General features: G+C 35.9%; 1 protein-coding gene across 5 annotated transcripts in view; it reads left to right on the top strand.

The window, feature by feature from the left end:
• ADAD1 (adenosine deaminase domain containing 1) overlaps positions 1-24900 on the top strand; it is a 107995-nt gene that overhangs the window by 14662 nt on the left and 68433 nt on the right. For all 5 annotated transcript variants that reach the window (XM_082726757.1, XM_082726756.1, XM_082726755.1 and 2 more), the window contains exons 6-10: positions 1803-1928; positions 5818-5941; positions 7818-7988; positions 9601-9830; positions 24353-24590. In XM_082726757.1, coding sequence (XP_082582883.1) covers positions 1803-1928; positions 5818-5941; positions 7818-7988; positions 9601-9830; positions 24353-24590 — 889 coding nt within the window. The remainder of the gene's footprint in view (positions 1-1802; positions 1929-5817; positions 5942-7817; positions 7989-9600; positions 9831-24352; positions 24591-24900) is intronic.

The following is a 24900-nucleotide window of genomic DNA, read 5'->3' as shown; positions in this document are numbered from 1 at the left end:
TGCTGTTTCAATTTTTTTAAAAAAGCTAAATCAGGGGTGCCTGGGTGGCTCAGTGAGTTAAGCTTCTGCCATTGGCTCGGGTCATGATCCTGGAGTCTCAAGATGGAGCCCTGCATCAGGTTCCCCACTCAGCAGGAAGTCTGCTTTTCCCTCTGACACTCCCCCATCTTGTGCCCTCTTTCTCTCTCTGTGTCTCTCTCAAATAAATAAAATCTAGGGGCACCTGGGTGGCTCATCGCTTAAGCATCTGCCTTTAGCTCAGGTCATGATCTCAGGGTCCTGGGATGGAACCCAACATCAGGCTTTTTTTTGGCAGGGGGTCTGCATCTCTCTGTCCTCTGCCATGCCCTATGCTCATGCTCTTTCCCTCTCGTTTGCATGCGAGCTCTCTCTCTCAAATAAGTAAAATAAAATCTTTTAAAAAATAGATTAAAATATTTTTTTAAAAAGTTAAATATCATTAAATGGATACTGCGTCTTCTGTATCATGAGTTTTTGGTACGCAGAGAAAAGTTGTGAGTACTTCTCATATTTTTACTACATAAGGACTAAAAATTAATTTGTACACCACACAATGATGGTTTTGTCAATATCAGTTTTAGTGAAATATATGCTAGCATGCAATTACGGTAATAATTGGCACCTCCACATTATATGTTTTGTGAGGAGATAGAATAATATAACTATTACTTCATTCTTTTTGCTCTCAGAGCTTCATTTTGTAATTTTGTGATTGTTCACATTCTTGATAATGTGAATTTGTTTTTGGCAAGAAGATAGTATTAACAATATTAAGAGAAAAAGCTTAACAGATATAAACAAAAATATGTAAATGGCCTAACTGAAAGGTATTGTGTCCTGTTAGCAGAATGTTAGCTGAGATTGCCAAAATATACTTTTATCATTTGTGTACTTTTTTTTTAATGATTATTAAGCAGGTAGAATTTCTGTGAAAATTGTATTCATTTCATATATAATATATGACAGCAAAGTTGTTTCATTGCTTTTTTTACTCTAAAAATATGAAATCGACTTGATACACTACTGAGCAACCTCATGAAACACCAGGAACTATCAGTGGCTTACAACTAAACTTGGAGAAACACTGTATTAAGTCATTCTGCAACCTCTCATTCTCCATAACAATGGTTCTTCAGTAGGGATACCAAAGCAACAATGGCCAGGGCCGGCCCTATCCAGAATCTTAATTTTAAGCGCTGTCATATTTTTTTTTAAAATACATGGGTAACTTTGATGTATATTCTTGGTTATAAACTGTCCTCTAGTGATCCTAGTTACTTAAAACTATCTTTATCCCCTTTCAAAAAGTTCAGGACTTTTTTAGTAGGAACATGGACTATATCAAGGGTCTAAGTGCTTAGTGCTATGCAGTAGTTATTAGTGGGGCAAATACTAAGGAGTGTATTTTAATTATCACAGTGTTGAGGGAAGACTACTGGCATTCATTGAGATGTACGTTGGCAATATGGGAGCATCTTATTCAAAGAATAATGACTTGTGTCTTGTAGGACTTTTGAATATTTCATAAATATCAATAATTCTTTGATATGTAATATTAAGAATTTTTTTTACAAGGCCTTTTCCATAAAGCTGAATAATGAAGTTTTTTTTATAGAATTGAATGCTTTAAAATATCAATCATGACATAAATTATAATTTACTCCCTTACCTATAAATAACAAAGTCACTCAATTGCAGTGTTATAGTAGGAATAATAGAGACCTCTGGGAGGAAAGCAGTGTGTTCTTCAAATTCATATTCCATTTGATTTTTTTTTCCAGAAGGGAGACATATTCAGTATGCAAAGATTTCACAAATTGTTAAAGAAACATTTACTCAACTAATTTCCAATCATTCAGAATATCTGAAATGTAGCAATTCATTGGCTGCTTTTATAATTGAAAGAGGTAAGTCCCAAGTATTTGGCCTTGTGGAAAAAGTATTAAATATCCTAATCATTTGAGCTGTAAATAGTAGTGTTTTAAATGACTATCTTTGGCCATTTTTACAATGGTGTAGCTTTGATTGATTTGAAGTGGCCTTTTCTAGTGGGTGTGGATCATTAAATACAAAGGCTTTTAGAGTTAAAGTGTATATATATATCTCCAAACATGTATGAGAATTCATAGACAGTTGAGAGCTGACAGAGTTCAAATATTTGGATACTGAAACTTTAAGTTTTAACTTTAAGTTAATAAGACTTGAATAAATGGAGGAGAGAGAGAAATAGAGGAGAGAGAGAAAGAAGAAAGCAATGAGAACAGTGACAATTGTTTATAGAACAATAAATATATTACTGGTGCAGAAATATATATATGTAGTCCATACATATGTGCGTGTGTCTGTGTGTGTGTATAAATAAAGTAATACAGAATATACTTAGGTTGATAAGATTTACTGGATTATGGAGTCATTTAAAATCCAGTGAGAAGTTGGGTTTAATGAGAAAGATAGTAATGGTGAAAGATTTTTGGTCAGGGATTGATTCTAATTGTTGGGAATGGCACGAGACTTAGCTCTGCTATTTAAATGACTTTGAGCATGATCTATAATTCTCTCCTTCAGTTTTCTTCGAATTTCTTAAAAGTAGAAATAATCTCTAATGAATAACTTAATGAAGTTACTGGGATTAGATGTGATAATATAAATACTTGACAGTACTTGGCAATTAGGAAAAGCTTAAATTACATTTGTAATGATTAAAATAAGTTGATGTTTAAGCAATAATTGCCAGCAGTTTTTTTTTTTTTTAAATACTATAAGGATTGGGGCTGAATTAAGGAATCATAATTTAGGTGTTTGTGATGCAGCTGCTTACATTAGAGTTGAGATAGAAATGAACAGGGAAAGAAAATATTTTTTTAAATTTATTTTTTATTTATTTTCGGCATAACAGTATTCGTTATTTTTTCATCACACCCAGTGCTCCATGCAGTCCGTGCCCTCTATAATACCCACCACCTGGTACCCCAACCTCCCACCCCCCCGCCACTTCAAACCCCTCAGATTGTTTTTCAGAGTCCATAGTCTAGAAATTGATGTGATAAGATGAATGTGACAACAAATGATAGATGAAGTGGGATGAATAAAACATAACGTTTCAAATTTACATGGTACAGTGGTGCTTCCACATACACAGGAATCTGAAAGCTGATGTGAAGTGTGAATAGCGTGGATGAGAGTAATAAATCTGGTTTTGGAAATACAGTTGTGAATATACTTAGGGGTAGGAAAAGACTGAGTAAGGTTAAGTACGTGTTCCTGGAGTAACTCAGATAATCAGTACATACTTAAAATGTGTTAGGAACCTCAGATGGGTATTCCTCACTGCCCAACCAGCCTGTGTCTCCAGTAGGGTTGCTCACACATTCCCTGAAATGTCCATTTCATACTTTTCTTTGTCCTCAAATATCCTACATCCTCTCTTTCATCTTCCTTCAGCTAATGGCCATGTCTCATAATTTTTAATTTTGTCTGTAAGAAACTATAAAATCCAAACTTCTTTCTGTTCTCTACCACCAAGTCTATGTAATTCCTTGCATTTGTGCTCATCTTCTCCACTGTGAGTGAAGGAAGGATCTTTCCTCTTATAGCTAATCCCTTCATTTAAATTTTGGTTCTATTCCCTATCATATCTTGAATTTCTTCTTTTGGTTTTCTCCTCTTTTTCTTGCATTATCCAACTAGTATCTCACTGAAACATGGCAGGTCGAGTTACAGAGTTGAAGTAGGAACTGAGTTTCTATTTGTAACTCAGAGTTTTACATCACCATTTCAGAACTTACACTGACACTGTATAATTCCCTTTTACCATCACCATCCTCTCCTTACTGGAGCAGCTTTGTTTGTGATAATGGAACTTTATATTTTTCCCATCTAATTTTACTCCTCCTCCAGCTTTCTCCATCTGAATAAATGGCATTTTCCCATTTGCTCAGACAGACTAAAAGGCTCAGTCCTTTCCCTAGTACTCTACAATTTATCTCTAAGTTCTATTATGTCTCCAAATTCTCAGATCTGATTATTCTTTTCCAACCACCTTCGTTACTCAAATCTTAAGTCATTATGTCTTCAGCTTCTTGGACTTAGAGCATTCTCCACATAAAGAAGTGATCTTAAAATGTAAACCAATATTGTTTTCACTCTCTTACCTTCAGTAGCTTCACCATAGCTCTTGGGTAAAACCACAGACTCCTTAGCATGGTTTATGATGCTTTATTCTCTAACCTCATCTTATGCCATTCCTTTCATTCTTTACTGCAGCAGCTATACTGGTCTCCCTCTGCCCAAGGTCTGCACAAGCTTTTTCTTTTGACCACATCCCCTTTATCTCACTCATGCTGCTCACTCCTTATACTGAAACTTAAATTTTAGTTTCATGAGGAGAGATTCTCCAACTAGTTTGCATAGGTAATCTTCTCCCCCCGCCATTATTCTTTACATTGGCCCCATATTTTTTTTCCTTTAAAGCATGTATCAAAGTTTGTGGTTTGTTTAGTCTTTTTCTGTCTTTCCTATTAGAGGCTTAATGAGGGCATGTCTTGCTCAACATTTTATTCCTAGCATCTGCCTTAGCGCCTGGAACTTCATAGGACCTCAACAGTTTTTGTCAAATTAATGAAAGTCCTTTAGGTATTTGCAAATGTGACACTTTTTTCTTTTTTAAAAGATTTGTTTTAAAGAGAGTGTGCAAGCATGTGAGCTGGAGGAGAGGCAGAGGGAGAGGAAGAGAGAGAATCTCAAGCAGACTCCCTGCTGAACCTCCCGACTCAGGGAATCATCTTGTGGGGCTCCAGCTCAGGACCCTGAGAGCATGTCCTGAGCCAAAATCAAGAGTCCTGACACAACTGACTGAGCCACCCATGCACCCCTGAAACTGAACTTTATCTGAAAGTCTAAGAGACTTTCTGAAATCATCAACACAGATGTAATAGAAAAAGCAAGAGGAGAATATTCCAGAGCAAAAAGAGCAATGAGTTTAATGACTATTCTTAGAAAGGCCTTATACTTAGGATGTGAAAGGAAAAAAGAATTATATAAGGAAACTCATTCAGCAAAAAGCAAATGGAGCAAAACTATTAGAAAAAGAGTAAGGTGCTATTTTCTTTAAAACAGTTTCAGGGGTGCTTGGAGGACTCAGTTAAGCATCTAACTTCTGCTCAGGTCATGATCTTGAGGTCCTTGGATTGAGCTCTGGATCAGGCTCTCTGTCAGTGAGGATTCTGTTCCTCCCTTTCCCTCTGCTCCTCCCCACTGTTCATTCACACACACAGTCTCTCAAATAAATAAAGACTTTTAAAAAGCAGTGTCATGGAGCACTGGGTGTGGTGCAAAAATAACGAATACTGTTATGCTGAAAAATTAAAAATTAAAAAGAAAAAGCAGTGTCAGTAGAACAGGGAAACTATGATTTGTAGAGAATTTGAGTGGATTAAGAAAAAAAAGAGAGCCACTGTAGATAACTTAATTTGCAAAAGTAAAATACCAAATGAAGTCTCTAGTAAGCCAAACATATCTGGATGTAGAAGAAATAAATGCATGTTTGAAAACTAAGGATATCTGATGATTCTGTTGATTGTGGTAAAATTTTAGATGAACTATTATGTCTTTTTAATTGAAATATTATTGGAGTATTGAAAATATTGGTTGCTAGAAGACTCTCAAACTCTTATTTGAAACTGCGAAATTTCTCCATTTTTTGGTCAATATAAGTAACTTTAAAATGGTAAGGTAGAGGTTGAACATATGAAAGAGGGAGGTCAAAATAACCTGCTACTGTTAACCTTTTCCTTTCAGCTGGACAACATGAAGTTGTAGCTGTAGGCACAGGTGAATACAATTACAGCCAGTGCATTAAGCCAAATGGAAGAGTGTTGCATGACACGCATGCTGTTGTAACAGCAAGAAGGTCTCTCCTTAGGTAAGGTAACACATATATTTAATGCCACCAAATGTTAATGCTTTCAGTCCAAAGTAACCACATAACAGTGTCTTTATTTACAAATGGAATTTTACTGATCATTAAGCCATGGATAGGACTGTCCTTTACTTATCCAAGTCATTTTATTATTTCCATGTCATTTTTAAAAATCTTACAGTAACTACAGTGTCTATAATTGGTGGATTTTAGTGGCTTCTATTATCAATACCTTATGAACTCAGATTCCAGAGTTCTACAGCTTTTTAAAAAAATATATCATCTTTTTTATCAAAGTAATTGGAATATATAGCTTTATATCTGGACCAAGTCGACTTGGTAATATCACCCCCTTCCAAGTTAGTCATAGTTAGTCATATCATAGTCATGATATCCAAAGATATCACCTGAAGCTGGAAAGTTTCCTTTCATAAGGTCTATGCAAAGTTTACCATATAGCAGAATGTAGATATGGTATTCTTTTTTTTAACTGAAGTATAGTTGACATACAATGTTAAACATGTTTATGTTCAACACTTACCACATTCACCACCATGATAAATGTAGTCATCTTCTGTCACCATATGATATTATCACAGTATTATTGACTATACTCCTGTGCTATATTTTTCATCCTCTTGACTTGTTCTATAACTAAAGTTTATACAGGCTGGCAGATCTCAAAGAGGGAGAAAAGGGCTGAGGTGAGCATACCTAGTTTCTTCTCCCAAATTCTTCAGTAGTTACTCTGCTCCTTACAAAAGGAGTGATTAGCAGGTGGGAGAGAGAAGCCAGGAATGTTACTCCTTAGAAGTCCCTTTGTATAAAAAGTGAGAAATCTGTTGTTTTCTCCAGGATCCACCAGATTTTGGTTCTGCTAAGGCATTGAGCTTACATTTTATAAAACTTTTTAATAGATATTTTCAAACATAAGTAAGAAAAGGATAGTGAATTCTACCATTCAGTTATCAGCATTCTGATTCCAGTATCCAGTGATCATATCCAGTTACCAGCATTCTGCTGTTCTTATTTAACCTATGCATCCACACTTTTTGATGGTGCTGTTTTCTTTGGTAGAGTATATTAAACCAAGTTAAACATTATTGTGCCTGAAAAACTTTTAAGTACACGTCTCTAAGGAAAGAATCCTCTAATCTTAAAAGGAAGGTTTTGAGGAAATCCATGAAGGTAATGCAAGTCATTGTCTTTTAATCCTCGTTGGTGCTTATTGAATTACTTGACCTCTCTAAGATTACCTCTTTTACGTTTATTTCTTCCCATGCTTGGCCCTATTATATGCTTGTGCTGAATTTTCTTCTTATTTCAGATGAAAGGACTAAAATCATGTTTTTTTATTTAATCAAAATAGTATTTGTCCCTTGATTAGTATAAATTTTTCACTTTTTAGTATAACTTATAGTCTTCATTGTATTGTTCTTGTATTTCTATGTTTTTGTCTTTAAAACCACTAAGGAGCAGGAACCACAGTTGTTGTTTGTCTGTTTTGGTGGGGAAAGAAAAATAGAAGCAAGGCATAATTTTGACACTTCAGGTAGGAGACTGAGAGCAGAACTGTCTGAGAACAAATAGAGGGGTCAGTAGAGAAATGAGGATATGACAGTTGAGGACCCAGATGTGAAATGAGTAGAGTGGTAGTCAAGGAGTGGCGCTTTAAAGCAGGTCACGTTCAGCTCCAGTTGAGGACTTCTTACAGGATTTAACTCTTCATTAAATAAGGCTCAAGTTATTTTAGGAGTTCTTATCACTTTCTACATGGGGAGAGACGTTGCTCACGACAGTTACAGTTATGAATAGGACGCCTAAGATAAATTACTTTAAAATTTTATGACTTGATAAAGTTATAATCTTCTTATTTTAGGTACTTTTATAGACAACTTCTACTCTTCTACAGCAAAAATCCTGCTATGATGGAAAAATCAATATTTTGTATAGAACCAGCTTCTAATCTACTGACTCTGAAACAGATTATCAACATTTATCTCTATATGAACCAGTTGCCTAAAGGGTCAGCCCAGATTAAGTCACAATTGTAAGTATCATGGGAGTTGTTTTTAAAAGCAGTCAGGAGGGGTGCCTGGGTGGCTCAGTCATTAAGTGTCTGCCTTCGGCTCAGGTCATGATTCCAGGGTCCTGGGATTGAGCCCCACATCAACCCCCACATCGAGCCCCACATTGGGCTCCCTGCTCTGCGGGGATCCTGCTTCTTCCTCTCCCACTCCCCCTGTTTGTGTTCCTGCTCTCAGTGTGTCTCTGTCAAATAAATAAAATCTTTTTAAAAAAGTGAAAGCAATCAATCAGAATGGCTGTATCATATATTCTGAATCCCTAGAGCAACAGAACATGGAAATTCATATCTATCTGAATTCTCTTTCTGGCTTGTGGCCTCCTAGAGGGCCGCTAGATCTAATCTGATCTATTACTACTTCACTCCTCCCCTCCACTCAATCTGATCTATTACAACTACTTAAATATTCCATGTACTTTACCACTTTCTTTCCATGCTGTTGAAATTTTTTTTCTGTCAAGTTTTAAGACTTCATAAATGTTAGGAAAGCATAGATTTGTGCATTATCACATACTAATGCAGGAGCTAAGAAATTCCATTTGTTTTTCTGGTCAATCTGTAGCTAAAACTTCATTATCTTGATGAATGGGTAGCATCAGCATAAAATTTAAACAGGACAGACAAGCACAAAGGAAAAAGCAAGTCTGACTATCTAGAGATAACCATGGTTAATACTTTGCTAAAGATTTTTCCAGTTATACCTTTGAAGACAAAGGCAAGGAGTCTTTCTGGAGAAAAAATTCAGGACAAGTGATTTTACATTTAATTTTTTTTAGCATATTTTATTGGAGAAGAATCTTGAATACAAATTGTCAGTGTTTTTTGCCTTCATTCTTTTTGTAGTTTTTAGAAATTTCCATAGAGAAAGACAATAAGACCTATGGTAGGAACAAAAATTTTTAAGGGACATAAAGGCAGTAAAAATAATTTATCTTTGCCATAAGCTGTAAATATGGTTAATTTCTGTTTGGTATTTATCATGTGGGACCAAGTCACTCCATCCCAAACTTGTTTTAGTTTTGCATCTGTTTTTATTACTAGAATTAAATGTACACTGGCAAGTTAGGCATGTTTGAAAACAATTCTTAAGTACATATAGATTTTATTTTAATTTTTAATTTTTTAAATTTTTAACTTAAATTCCAGTTAGTTAACATACAGTGTTATATTAGTTTCAGGTGTACAATATAGGGATTTAACACTATTGTACAACACCCGGTGCTCAACACAAGTGCACCCCTTAATCCCTGTCTCCTGTTTCACCCATCCCTGGAAGCCATCTGTGTGTTGATGATAGTTAAAAGAATCTGTTTCTTGGTTTGCCCCCGCCTTTTCCTTTTTCTCATTTGTTTCTTAAATTCCACATGAGTAAAATCATACCTCATTTGTTTCTTAAATTCCACATGAGTAAAATCATACGGTATTTGTCTTTCTCTGACTGACTTTCACTTAGCATAGTACACTCTAGCTCCCTGCATATCGTTGCAAATGGCAGGATTTTGTTCTTTTTATGGCTGAGTAATATTCCATTGTGTATACTTTGTTTTTTAAAGGAAAAAACTTTTCCTTTTTCTAGGCGTCTTAATCCACATTCTATATCTGCATTTGAAGCCAATGAAGAACTGAGTCTCCATGTGGCTGTTGAAGGCAAAATTTATCTGACTGTCTACTGTCCTGCAGATGTTGTTAATAGAGTAAGCAGTATGTCCTCAAGTGACAAATTGACAAGATGGGAAGTGCTTGGTGTACAGGGAGCATTGCTGAGTCACTTTATACAGCCAGTTTATATCAGCAGTATACTTGTTGGTGAGTGGGATTTTATTACCTCCTGGCCTCTCTTACTAAGTAAATATATTTTACTTAATCAAAATAAATAGAGATTTTGCATACATGATCCTTTAAGGTAAAAAAAAAAAACGTTGTTTCATTCATAGTAACTTGTGATCATACTTTGTGTAATTCGACTTCTATCTTCTTATCAGGAGGAGGACAAATAATATTTTAAATTAGCCAGTTAGATATGTTATACTTTGAACTTACACATTTGTTTGCACAATATTTCAGTTTTTTCCCTTTCTTTGGGAGAAAGATGTTTCCTTGAACTTCTCAAGTCTAAAAGCTTATATTTAATTATCTTTAAAATAAGAAAAGTCTTAAATGCCCATTTGGTTTTTTAGCTACATTTTTCACACATTTGGTTATGATCTGTGACCTTTGAAGTTGTCAAATGAGTAGGCAGTAACTAAAACACACGATAAATAATGGAAACTAGTAATTCATTCTTTGGTGGGAGGTGTTACCAAATTATGTAATTACATTTGAATGGTTTTCAACCATTGTCAGTAAACAATTAGGGGACTCATTTGTATAGTTTTCATAAAACCCTGAGTGATGCAAAACTTTAATTTACACCTGTGAAACACTTTAAATACTGCTGTTACTTGGTTCTTCTTTGCTTGCCATTCCCTTTTGAAAGCAATCGCCTCTGTAAGCTTGAGATCCTCAGATAGGTAATATTTTTGTTTTTAGGTGGTGATATTTCTGGTTTTTTTTTTAAGGTATTATTTATTTGCCACAGAGAGAGTGCACAAGTAGGGAGAGCAGCAGGCACAGGCAGATGTAGGATCCCCACTGAGCAAGGAGCCCAATGTGGGACTTGATCCCAGGACCCTGGGATCATGACCTGAGCCAAAAGTAGACATTCAACTGACTGAGCCCCACCCAAGCATCCCGATATCCCAATATGCTCACTGTTTGAAAGACCATTTGGGGTAGCATCTGGGACACCATCCTAGAAGACCCAATAGTCCTTTTTTCTTAAAAATTATTTTTATTAACATACAATGTATTATTTGCTCCAGGAGTACAGGTCTGTGAATCATTAGGCTTACACATTTCACAGCACTCACCATAGCTCCTACCCTCCCAGTCTCCATAACCCAACCACCCTATCCATACCCCCCAACCCCCAGCAACCCTCAGTTTGTTTTGTGAGATTGAGTGTCTTTTATGGTTTGTCTCCTTCCTGATCCCATCTGGTTTCATTTTTTTGTCCTTCCCTATCCTCACAACCTCCCGCTTTGCCTCTCAAATTCCTCATATTGGAGATACCATATGATAATTGTGTTTCTCTGATTATTTCTCTCAGCATAATACCCTCTAGTTCCATCCACATTGTTGCAAAAGGCAAGATTTCATTTCTTTTGATAGCTGCATAGTATTCATTGTATATCTACACCACCTCTTCTTTATCCATTCGTCTGTTGATGGACATCTAGATTCTTTCCATGGTTTGGTGATTGTGGACACTGCTGCTATAAACTTTCAAGTTCACATGCCCCTTTGGATCAGTACATTGTATTTTTAGGGTAAATATCCAGTAGTGCCAATTGCTGTGTCATAGGGTAGCTCTATTTTCAACTTTTAAGGAAACTCCATGCTGTTTTCTAGAGTGACTACACCAGCTTGCATTCCCACCAACAGTGTAGGAGGGTTCCCCTTTCTCCGCATCCTCGCCAGCATCTGTCATTTCCTGACTTGTTAATTTTAGCCATTCTTACTGGAGTGGGGTGGTATCTCATTGTGGTTTTGATTTGTATTTCCTTGATGACAAATGATGTTGAGCATTTTTTCGTGTGTTTGTTGGCCATTTGGATGTCTTTGCAGAAATACCTGTTCTTGTCTTCTGACCTTTCTTGATTGGGTTATTTGTTCTTTGGGCGTTGAGTTTGTTAAGTTCCTTACAGATTTTGGATAATAACCCTTTATCTGATATGTCATTTGCAAATATCTTCTCCCATTCTGTCCATTGTCTTTTTTTTTTTTTTCAAAAGCTTTTGGTCTTAATGAAGTCCCAATAGTTCATTTTTACCCTTGCTTCCCTTGGCAATGTTTCTAGGAAGAATTTGCTGTGGCTGCAGTCAAAGAGGTTTCTGCCTGTGTTCTCCTCAAGGATTTTGATGGATTCCTGTCTCACATAGAGGTCTTTCATTCCATTTGGAGTCTGTTTTTATGTGTGGTATAAGGAAATGGTCCAGTTTCATTCTTCTGCATGCGGCTGTCCAATTTTCCCAAGACCATTTGTTGAAGAGACTTTTTTCCATTGGACATTCTTTCCTGCTTTGTCAAAGATTAGTTGACCATAGAGTTGAGGGTTTGTTTCTGGGCTCTCTATTCTGTTCCTTTGATGTATGTGTCTCTTTTTGTGCCAGTACTATACTGTCTTGATGATGACAGCTTTGTAATAGAGCTTGAGGTCTGGAATTGTGATGCCACCAACTTTGGCTTTCTTTTTTGACATTCCTTTGGCTATTTGGGGTCTTCTCTGGTTCCATATAAATTTTAAGATTATCTCTTCCATTTCTTTGGAAAAAATTGGTGGTATTTTGAGAGGGATTTCATTAAATGTGTAGATTGCTTTAGGTAGCATAGACATTTTCACAATATTTGTTCTTCCAGTCCATGAGCCTGGAACGTTTTTTCCTTTCTTTGTGTCTTCCTCCATTTCTTTCATGAATACTTTATAGTTTTCTGAGTACAGGTTCTTTGCCACTTTGGTAAGGTCTATTCCTAGGTATCTTATGGTTTGGGGTGTAATTGTAAATGGGATCAACTCCTTAATTTCTCTCTCTCTCCTGTCTCGCTGTTGGTATATAGAAATACAACTGATTTGGGGGCATTGATTTTATATCCTGACACTTTACTGAATTCCTGTATGAGTTCTAGCAGTTTTGGAGTGGAGTCTTTTGGGTTTTCAACGTAAAGTATCATATAATCTGCAAAGAGTGAGAGTTTGACTTCTTTGCTGATTCAGATGTCTTTCATTTCTTTTTGTTGTCTGATTGCCAAGGCTAGGACTTCTAGTACTATGTTGAATAGCAGTGGTGATAGTGGATATCCCTGCTGTGTTCCTGACCTTAGGAAAACTGAGAGGAAAAGTTCTCAGTTTTTCCCCCTTGAGAATGATATTGGCTGTGGGTTTTTCATAGATGGCTTTGATGGTATTGAGGTGTGTATCCTCTATCCCTACTCTGTGACAAGTTTTGATCAAGAAAGGATGCTGTACTTTGTCAATGCTTTTTCAGCACCTATTGAGAGTACTATATGGTTCTTGTTCTTTTATTAATGTATTATATCACATTTATTGATTGCGGATATTGAACCAAACTTGTAGCCCTGGAATAAATCCCACTTGGTCGTGGTGAACAATCCTTTTAATGTACTGTTGGATCCTATTAGCTAGTATTTTGGTGAGAATTTTTGCATCCATGTTCATGAAGAATACTGGTCTGTAATTATCCTTTTTGATGGGGTCTTTGTCTGGTTTTGGGATCAAGGTAATGTTGGTCCATAAAATGAGTTTGGAAGTTTTCCTTCCATTTCTATTTTTTGGGATAGTTTCTGGAGAAGAAGGGGTATTAATTCTTCTTTAATTGTTGGGTAGAATTCCCCTGGGAAGCTGTCTGGCCCTGGGCTCTTGTTTGTTCAGAGACTTTTTTTTTTTTTTTTAAAGATTTTATTTATTTATTTGACAGAGAGAAATCACAAGTAGGTAGAGAGGCAGGCAGAGAGAGAGAGGAGGAAGCAGGCTCCCTGCCGAGCAGAGAGCCCGATGCGGGACTCAATCCCAGGACCCTGAGATCATGACCTGAGCCGAAGGCAGTGGCTTAACCACTGAGCCACCCAGGCGCCCCCCAGAGACTTTTGATGACTGCTTCAATCTCCTTACCGGTTATGGGTCTGTTCAGGATTTTTCTTTCTTCCTGGTTCAGTTTTGGTAGTTCATATGTTTCTAGGAGTGCATCCATTTCTTCCAGATTTTCAAATTTGCAGGCATATAGTTGCTCATAATATGTTCTTATAATTTTTTGTATTTCTTTGGTGTCAGTTATGATCTCTCCTTTTTCATTCATGATTTTATTAATTTGGGTCCTTTCTATTTTCTTTGGGATAAGTCTGGCCAGGGGTTTATCAATCTTACTAATTCTTTCAAAGTATCAGCTCCTAGTTTCGTTGATTTGTTCTCCTGTTGTTTTGGTTTCTATTTCATTGATTTCTGCTCTGATCTTTATGATTGCTCCTTTCCTGCTGTGTTTAGCATTCTTTGCTTTCTTATTCCAGCTCCTTTAGGTGTAGGCTTAGGTTGTATACTGGAGACCTTTCTTGCTTCTTGAGAAAAGCATGTATTGCTATATACTTTTGTCTCAGGACTGCTGTTGCTGTGTCCCACAGATTTTGAACAGTTGTGTTTTCATTTTCATTTGTTTTCATGAATTTTTTCAATTCTTCTTTAATTTCCTGGTTGACCCATTCATCCTTTAGTAGGATGCTCTTTAGCCTCCATGTATTTGAGTTCTTTCCAACTTTCCTCTTGTGATTGAGTTCTAGCTTCAGAGCATTATGGTCTGAAAATATGCAGGGAATGATCCCAGTCTTTTGGTACCAGTTGAGACCCGATTTGTGACCGAGGATGTGATCTATTCTGGAGCATGTTTGATGTGTACTAGAGAAGAATGTGTATTCTGTTGCTTTGGGATGGAATGTTCGGAATGTATCTGTTATGTCCATCTGGTCCAGTGTGTGATTTAAGAATTTTATTTCCTTGTTAATCTTTTGTTTAGGTGATCTGTCCATTTCAGTGTGGGGAGTGTTAAGTCCCCTACTATTATTGTATTATTGTCGATGTGTTTCTTTGATTTTGTTATTAATTGGTTTATATAATTGGTTGCTCCCATGTTAAGGGTATAGATATTTAAAATAGTTAGATCTTCTTGTTGGACAGTCCTTTTAAGTATGATATAGTGTCCTTCCTCATCTCTTATTATAGTCTTTGGCTTAAAATCTAATTTAACTGATAAAAGGATTGCCACTTTTCTTTCGATGTCAATAAGCATAGTAAATTGTTTTCCATCCCCTCACTTTCAATCTGGAGATGCCTTTGTGTCTCAAATGAGTTTCTTATAGACAGCATATCAGTGGTTTGTTTGTTTTTTTGTTTTTTGTGTTTTTATTTGTTTGTTTGTTTGTTTTAACCATTCTGATACCCTGTGTCTTGATTGGGGCATTTAGCCCATTTACATTCAGGGTAACTATTGAAATATATGAATTTAGTGCCATTGTATTGCTTGTAAATTGACTGTTACTGTGTATTGTCTCTGTTCTTCTCTGGTCTATTACTTTTAGGCTCTTTTTTAGCTTAGAGGACCCCTTTAAATATTTCCTGTAGGGGTGGTTTGGTGTTTTCAAATTCTTATAATTTTTGTTTGTCCTGGAAGCTTTTATCTCTCCCCCTATTTTCAATGACAGCTTAGCTGGATGTAGTATTGTTGGCTGCATATTTTTCTCATTTAGTGCTCTGAGTATATCATGCCAGTCCTTTCTGGCCTGACAAGTCTGTGTCGATAAGTCTGCTATCAGTCCAATATTTCTACGACTGTATGTTACAGACCTCTTGTCCTTAGCTGCTTTAAGGATTTTCTCTTTGTCACTAACACTTGGAAGTTTTACTATTAGATGATCAGTGTGTGGATCTATTTTTATTGATTTGAGGGGGGTTCTCTGTGTCTCCTGGATTTTGATTCTTGTTCCTTTTGATCTGCTAGGGAAATTCTCTATTATAACTTGCTCCAATATACCTTCAGCCCCTCCCTCTCTTTCTTCTTCTTCTGGGATCCCATTTATTCTAATATTGTTTCATCTTGTGGTATCACTTATCTCTCGAATTCTCCCCTTATGGTCTGGTAGTTTGTCTCTTTTTTGCTCAACTTCTTTATTCTCAATCATTTAGTCTCCTATATCACTAATTCTCTCTTTTGCCTCATTTATACTAGCAGTAAGAGCCTCCATTTTTTTTTTTTTAAAGATTTTATTTGAGAGAGAGACAGTGAGAGAGAGCATGAGTGAGGAGAAGGTCAGAGAGCGAAGCAGACTCCCCATGGAGCTGGGAGCCCTATGCGGGACTCGATCCCGGGACTCCGGGACCATGACCTGAGCCAAAGGCAGTCGTCCAACCAACTGAGCCACCCAGGCGTCCCAGAGCCTCCATTTTTGATTGCACCTCCCTAATAGCTTTTTTGATTTCAACTTGGTTATATTTTAGTTCTTTTATTTCTCCAGAAAGGGGTTTTCTAATATCTTCCCTGCCTTTTTCAAGCCCAGCTAGCACCTTGAGAATCATCATTCTGAAATCTAGTTCTGACATACTACCAATGTCCATATTGATTAAGTCCCTAGCCATCAGTACTGCCTCTTGTTCTTTTTTTTGTGGTGAGTTTTTCTGCTTTATTGTTTTATCCAGATAAGAGTATATGAATGAGAGAATAAAATACTAAAAGGGTGGCAGGGACACCAGAAAAATAATAGCTGACCAAATAAGAGGAGACCTGAAACTGGGAGGAGAAATAAAGGGGGGGAAAAGTTAAAAAATATATATATATATATTTATTATACTGGTGAATAGAACAGAGCCACCACTTGATTATGGGTATATTTTGGTCTCTTAGAAGAAACTACCTTCCAAAATCTTAAGGAAAGAAAAACCTATATGTATAGAAATAAGGGTAAACATGATGAAGGGATGGACTATGACTATAAAGATGAAAATTTAAAAAGATTTTTAAAAAGGAATTGATAAGCTAAGTTTATAGGAAAAAGAAAAAAAAAGAGAATGTGATCAGGCTGGAGCTAGATTTAGAGTATCTTTTCATCTATTAGAAGAAATTATATCCCAAAATTTTAAGGAAAGAAAACCTATATGTATACAAGAAATAAAGTTAAATATAATGAAGGCATAAAATATGACTATAACAATAAAAATTTAAAAAGCTTTTTTTTAAAAAAAAGTATTGATAAGATAAAATAGTTAAATAAAGTTAAAAGAGGAAGAGGAAAAGTTAAAAAATATATTGAATAAGAAAAAAAATTTAAAAATTTAACTTCGCAAGACTGAAGGATCATGGGAAAAAGCCATGAATTCTATAGGTTCCTTTCCCCTAACCCTGGAGTTCCACAGTTCTTGTTTATCAGTGAACTTGGTCTTGGCTGGATGTTCTTGCTGATCTCCTGGGGCAGGGGCCTGTTGCAGTGATTCTCAAATGTCTTTGCCAGAGGCAGAATTACATCACCCTTACCAGGGGCCAAGCTAAGTAATCTGCTTGGGTTTGCTCTTGGTAGCTTTTGTTCCCTGAAGGCTTTCTGTAGAGCTTTGGCAGATGGGAATGAAAATGGCAGCTCCAGTCTCTGGCCTGGAGGAGCTAAGAGCTTGGGACCCCACTCCTCAGTGTGCCCTCAGAGAAAAGCAGTCAATCCCTCCTGTCTCCATGGTCTCTGGCGGTGCTCTGTTTACCCGGCCTGTGACCAAGGCTCCCACATGCCACTCCTTCCAGAGGAGGAGGGAGGGGGTCTCTCCAGATCTGCCACTTGTGGTGACCCTGCTTTGAAGATCAGTGGCCCGACTCTGCCTGGGATCAGGATTTAAGGTAACCCTGAGCTGAGAGTCCCCACCTTGTCTCCCATCTCTTTAGCTGGCTTCCTCGCTCTGATACTTGGGGGCTCTGCCACACTCAGACACCCCTAGTCTTTCTGTGACCCCATGGGTCCTGAAATCACACTGTCCCTGTGAAGTCTCCACCCCCACTTAGCCTCTGGAGCAATCCCTCAGTGGAGCAGACTTATAAAAGTTCTGATTTTGTGCTCCACTGCTTGCAGGAGCCAGCCCCTCCCCCTGTGGTTTGTCTTCACATTGCTTCAGATTCACTTCTCTGGACATCCTACCTTCCAGAAAGTGGTCGATTTTCTGTTCCTAAAATTGCTGCTCTTCTTTCCTATTTCCTGTTGAGTCTGTAGGTGTACAAAATGTTTTGGTAACTATCTAACTGAACTCCTGGAACCTAATGCTATTTCAGTCTGCTGCTACTCCACCATCTTGCTTCTTCCTTGATATTTCTTTTTGTTGTTGTTTATATATTTTATACCCATTTCTTGGGAGTTTCTCTTACAAGTAATATTTTTTTCAGTTCCATGTGTATACAAGATGCTATTTTTTAAATTTTTTATTTTTTTATAAACATATATTTTTATTCCCAGGGGTACAGGTCTATGAATCACCACACTTCACAGCACTCACCATACACATACCTTTTCCAATGTCCATAACCCCACCCCCCTCTCCCAACCCCCTCTCCCCCCAGCAACCCTCAGTTTTCTTTGTGATATTAAGAGACACTTATGGTTTGTCACAAGATGCTATTTTTGTTTGGCTTTAATAAACTGTAAAAAGGAAATTGGTTACTTATTTTCTAATTAAGCTTATTTTCTTTGTATAGAAAATATATTATTTGATTCACAATTCAAAGGATTTAGAAGGGTTTTTAGTGAAAAGTTTCCCTCCTATCCTAGTGCCCCAGGCACCCATTTTTCTTCTGTGGCATTCCTTTTTCCTAGTTTGTTGTTTTTCTTTCCAAAGATAGTTTATACTTAAAGAAGTAAATGTGTATTCTTTTTCTTTTCTTTTTTGTATTTTGTATGAATAGATAATACAGTTCATACTTATCTGCATTTTGTTTTTTTTTGTTTAATAATATACCTTGTAAATATTTCCATGTCAGGTATGTAAAGAATTTCTTCATTATTATTTGTGTCTCATTGTATGGTACTTCTTTGTATAAAGGTATCATAATGTATTTAACCACTTGTAAGTTGAGGGAATTTTAGATTGCTTCCATTTTTTTTCATCTACCAAAATGCTATAGTGAATGACCTTTTTATATTACTTGCACATGTATAAGTGTATCTATTTCTAAGATGAATTCTGGAAGTAGAATCACAGGCAAAAATGTATGCATTTGCAATTTTGAGAAATGTTACTAAGTTATCCTTTAAGTCACATTCCCACTGGTAATATATGATAATGCCAGTTATTCTTACCCTCAAAAGTAGTTACTTCTAAATCTTATTCCAAATACATATTGTAGGTGGCACATTTCTTAGATTTAATTTGATTATTGAATTTCTTTGCCTTGTTATTCTTTTAGGTCTCATACTCTTTCAGGATTTAAACTTTTCTCAATCTCCTTTAAAAAAGGCCTTTTTTTATTGAATGTCTATTAAGTATATAAGAATTGTCTATGCTGTCTCTAGAATCACAGCTTTCTTTGAGTTTGGTGAAAAAAAATACTGTAAAACTTGTCATAACTCCATACTATATTTAGTTTCTTAAAAGAATGGATATAGGCTCTTGTAAAATTATTTAGTATTTAGCTAGTAATTTGAGACAGGAGCTTAAAAATTAAATCTCTTGTCGTTTGGAGTGTCCTTTTGCTCCTAACAATGGGGAATACCAGGTAGCAATAAAAGTACTATAGACCTTGTAAAATTGTTTCTGTTCTCTTTCTTGGCATCTTTGTGGGACACACCTTAAGCTAATTGGTGCTCTTCCTGGTATAACCTAAGTGATTTTAATGTGTTCAAGTTGTTGGTCAAAAATGCCAGTTTTTGGACCTCTTAAAGATCTCTATTCTGTTTCTGGGGGAGGGAGTTTTGATAGAGAGGAATATACATGTAAAAGCACCACTGGGTGATTCTGATATAGATGATGTGAATGGTTCTGAGAAATGTTCATTTAAAGTTTCTGTACACTAGGAGAAATTTAGAGAGCAAAAAGAACCTTCAGATCTTACCGAACTTTATTTGTAGTCTAGTAGAGCTTCTCACTTAGTAACTAAACTCATTTTATACCATTCCTGATAGAGTATCATCTAACCCTATTTTAAAACTGTAATATATGGGTAGTGGTGTTAAAATGTAATGTGAAGTGTAGGATTTAAAACCAATCTGTTCTATTAATTGAATAGCCCCAGTTGTTTAAAAAGAAAAAAAAACAAACCCTCCTTATTTAGAATTGAAATTTGCTTCCTTGTAATTCTGTACTGACAATATAAGTTAAATCTAATTCTTTGAGGATAATTACATCATCCTGTTCTCTCATAATTCTTATGAAATCTTTTACAGGTCTTTATTTAAAATTCTTAAAAACCTTATTTATTAGATCTATTACCAGTGGGGAGAGTATTATATTTCAACTTACTTTTTAGAAAGTTTACAGAAGCCAATTTTATTCTGTGAGTGTTCTTAGATACTCATTTTATCACTTAATGGTGGTAGTATTCTTTTTTAGTAAAAAAGTCTTAGGCTTGCTAAAAAGACATTTACTATTATTGAAAAGAAAACAATCCAGAGTAGGATTTCCTGGGTGGCTCAGTCAATAAGTGTCTGACTCTGAGTTTGGCTCAGGTCATGATCTCAGGGTTGTGGCTATCCAGCCCCATTATGGGGCTCTGTGCTCAGTGCCTAGTCTGCTCGAGATTCTCTCCCTCTGCCCTGGCCCTTGTTAATGCACATGTACTCTCCTTCTCTCTCTTAAATAAAATAAATAAATAAATATTTATTTATTTGAAAAATATTCAGTATTCAAATATTCAAATAAATATTTATTTATTTGAAAAAATATTTGAAAAATCCATATAAGGAAGAAAATACTTTGCTTAAGTACTTAAGAGCTGGATTTTAATTTTTTAACTTCAAGGTTTTTAAGGTGTATTTTGAAAATTTGGTATTTTATTATGGTAAGATCATCTGTCTAAAAATTTCAAGAGTGTTTGTACAGAGGTATTTCTGTTCAGTTCTTTTAATACACTGATTTGAATTGTACATTTGGATTATAAAGAATACTAATTGCTAATTCCCTAGTGAAAAAATCTGTTTTAAACAAAGTTCATGGACTTTAAAGAAACATTTAATAACCTGAGAGATTCTGTATTTGTTTCTTCTTTTTTTAAGATCAGTAATTAATTAATGTTAGTAATTGTTAGTGTTAGTAAAATAATTGCCCCAAGTCAGTCAGTCTGCCTATTGGCAGAGCCTGGACTCAAAACCAGTTTTATAACTTCTCATGCTACTGCTTTTTGTATTAAATTGAGCTCTGATAGCTTTGTCTGAGCATAGCGAGTGACTAGAATCTCACTGCTTTGTCTGTTAAACTTGACATTCTTGAAAGCAGGTGCTTTGACACACTCATCTTGGTCTGGTTTGTGCAAGGGGGTCAGTAAATGTTTCATAAATAAACAGTTTGAATCAGTGTGTTTTGTTTTTGAAAGTGCTCTTTTTCTACTTAAAACTAATTCTGCCCAGAACACCTGAGAAATAAATTTTACTTTTTATGCTTGTTGTATTTTATGCTAACCCAGGAAGCTTTTAAGATAATGTGAGAATGGTATTGGTATTAATATCCCAACCCCTCAAGATTCTAATGTGCATCCAGGATTGATAATTATTGGTCTCTGATAATCTAATCTTTTATATTCTTTTTTCATCAGGTACTTATTAAGCCCCCCACTGTATGCTAGGTTGTATAACATCACATTATTCTCAGGGGTACCATTCATGCAATAAAATATAGAGTGAGCATTATGAATACAAAGGCAAGATGCTTCTTGCCTTTATGTCTTCTCCTAGCCACACATTTGTGTTTCACAGGAATTTGAATTGTTTCTCTGGATGTTCTGTAATATATGGGTGGTGGTGTTAAAATGTAATACCTCAGACTAATTATGATGTTCCAGATGTAAGACCAGTGCATAGTTCTTTAATGTTTGATTCTTTTATTTATATACTATATTCTTACTCAAAGGGGCACCTGGGTGGCTCAGTGGGTTAAAGCCTCTGCCTTCGACTATATTCTTACTCACACATTCTCAGTTTTTAATAGCTGTTTCAGCAATCATTTCTGCCGACTTACAATGCACTTATGGTAGATTAATCTCCTCAGAATCTTTTCTGTATAAAAAGGTGTCCAGTCAGGTCAGCTATGGGCTTCGATTAGATTTAATTTTTGACTTTACCTTGGGAATTCATGTTATTTTAGATGACTTGAGATAAATCAAGCTTACCCTATTATATGACACTTTTAGAGCTGTATTTTTCCAGGAACAAGATGTAGCCTCAAGGTATAACTAAAACCATACTTTGGATGTAGTTAATAGTTAAAATGTACACATATAAAGGGAAAAAGTAAAATTTCTAATATTAATATATTTTTTTCTATTACATTACTGCTGTTATACTACCATATTGAAACATTTTGGTGAAACAATTTGGTAGGTAAGAAATTCCAAATGGGGGACGCCTGGGTGGCTCAGTTGGTTGGACGACTGCCTTCGGCTCAGGTCATGATCCTGGAGTCCCGGGATCGAGTCCCACATCAGGCTCCCAGCTCCACGTGGAGTCTGCTTCTCTCTCTGACCTTCTCCTCACTCATGATCTCTCTTACTGTCTCTCTCTCAAATAAATAAATAAATAATCTTAAAAAAAATTTAAAAAAAAAATTCCAAATGGAATTTGACTTACAAATTCCATTTTTTTGTTTTTTTCCACATGTATCTTGCTATTTTGGGCACAAACAGTGCCATTATCTCATTACAGTATGTCTTAATCTGTTTGGGCTGCTACAATAAAAATTCTACTGATAGTGTAAGCAGGGATGAGAGCCTCTTTTTAAGGGTACCTCACAAAGGCCTACTATCTCATTGGAAAGGTTTTAACCTATTAATTTTATTGGGACACATTTATTCTGTAACACAGTGTGTAATAATATGTAACATTTTCTTTTGAATCCATGTCTTCTGTTCATTATAGACACAGTGACTATTCCTTAGACCTTATTTCTTTTCAACTATTTGTGCCCAAGCATATCTTTCTTGTGTGTGTGTGCCCAAGCATATTTTTAACTAGTCTTAATTTGTCAGTATTTCTTTTTTTTTTTTTTTTTTTTTTAAAGATTTTATTTATTCATTTGACAGAGAGAGATCACAAATAGGCAGAGAGGCGGGCAGAGAGAGAGAGAGAGAGAGGAGGAAGCAGGCTCCCCGCTGAGCAGAGAGCCCGACGCGGGACTCGATCCCAGGACCCCGAGATCATGACCCGAGCCGAAAGCAGTGGCTCAACCCACTGAGCCACCCAGGCGCCCCTGTCAGTATTTCTTAATTTGGGTGGTTCAAAGGAATATTTAGTGTCTACTGATACATGAGTAAAGAAGATGTGGCATATACATACAATATTACTCAGCCATCAAAAAAATGAAATCTTGGCATTTGCAACAGCATGAATGTATTTAGAGGGTATAATGCTAAATGAAATAAATCAGAGAAAGGCTTATACCTATGGTTTAACTCATGTGTAATTTCAGAAACAAGCAAGGAAAAAAAAAAGACAAACCAGAAAATAGACTCTTAGCTGTAGAGAACAGAGAGAGGGGGGAGGGGTGGCAGGTGGTGGCGGGGATGGGTGAAATACGTGATGGGGATTTAGAGTACAAATCTTGATGAGTGCCAAGTAATATATAGAATTGTTGAATCCATATATTATATACCTGAAACTAATTTAACACTGTATGTTAACTATACTGAGATTAAAAAAAAAACACACAAAGGAGTGCTTAGAAAAAGGGTGTCAACAGTAATTCATGTTCTTTTTACATCATTTTTTGGTTTCCAAATAATCATAGTGAGTGTAAAACCACTAGCCACCTCACCAGTTCCAATATATGGAAACAAAACTTTGTGATATAATGCCTAGTGGTATGTAAAATGTGTCTTTGAGAGAACTTCTGACCCTCTAAGGAGAAAAGAGTTCCAATTTTTGTACTAATTTTAAAATAGGAATGACTTGTCCAACTTCTATTTTAATTTTGATCAACCCATTGTATTATACTACACTGATGATTTTACACCTTTTTTAGCATTCTTTCAATAATTATTTTAACTGAAAACTCAAAGATTTTGATATTAGCCACAACTGTAACCAGAAATGGTCATTATTTAAATTGTTTTGTGAAAGTGGAACACTGTGGTACTGGAATAGTTGTAATTTGTGGCTCATAGATGTGGGAAAATAACTTAATCTCACCATTTCTCAGCCTCATTTATTTCTTGTATTACTTGCTAGTTTCTTGCTGTAATCTGAGAATTCAAGACAGGATGAACCAGTTCTCTCTGACAGAACTTTGTAAAAAGCATTATATTTTTTTCTGGGTCAGTTCTGGCTCTTCACTTTTAGTCACTGGAATGTCGATTTGTTATTTTCTGTAGAATTTTTTTTTAATGGAAATTATGACCATTGTTACTTTGTCCTGGTTCTGGTAAAAAATACAGAAGTAGTTGCTGAGAAGTAGGAAAGGATAGGTTGCAAGAAAAAAATAAATAGACTTTAGACTGTTTCCTTTTTTTTTTCTTGTCTATTGATATTGAACTTCTGGGTGTTTTGTTTTTACTTTCTAGGTGATGGGAATTGCAGTGATACTAGAGGTTTAGAAATTGCTATTAAGCAACGTGTTGATGATGCACTCACTTCAAAACTTCCAATGTTTTATTTGGTCAACAGACCTCATGTTAGTTTAGTACCTGCTGCATATCCACTTCAAACGAACTTGGAATATAAATCCCTGAGTCTGAATTGGGCTCAGGGAGACATTTCTTTGGAGATTGTGGATGGTCTAAGTGGAAAGATCACTGAAAGGTTAGCATTATTAATTTCTTTTAAAATCATATATTTAAGCAGGACACTTGTGATGAACACTGGTTGTTGGATATAAGTGTTGAATCACTAAATTGTACACCTGAAACTAATATTACACTGTTTTGACTAACTGGAATTTAAATAAAAACTGAAAAAAAAATCTTAAGAGAAAATATATTTATAGTACTGTATTTATCAGGAAAAAACGTGCATATAAATGGGCCTGTGCAGTTTAAACCTGTGTTGTTCAAGGGTCAACTGTATTTGGAAGAGTCCTATGCAAGTGTAAGGGGACCAGAAGGTTAAGCTT

This window comes from Mustela nivalis (assembly GCF_964662115.1).
Source record: "Mustela nivalis genome assembly, chromosome: 4".
Lineage (NCBI taxonomy): Eukaryota > Metazoa > Chordata > Mammalia > Carnivora > Mustelidae > Mustela > Mustela nivalis.
Note: the sequence above shows the minus strand (reverse complement) of the source record. Positions and strands in the feature narration are given on the sequence as shown.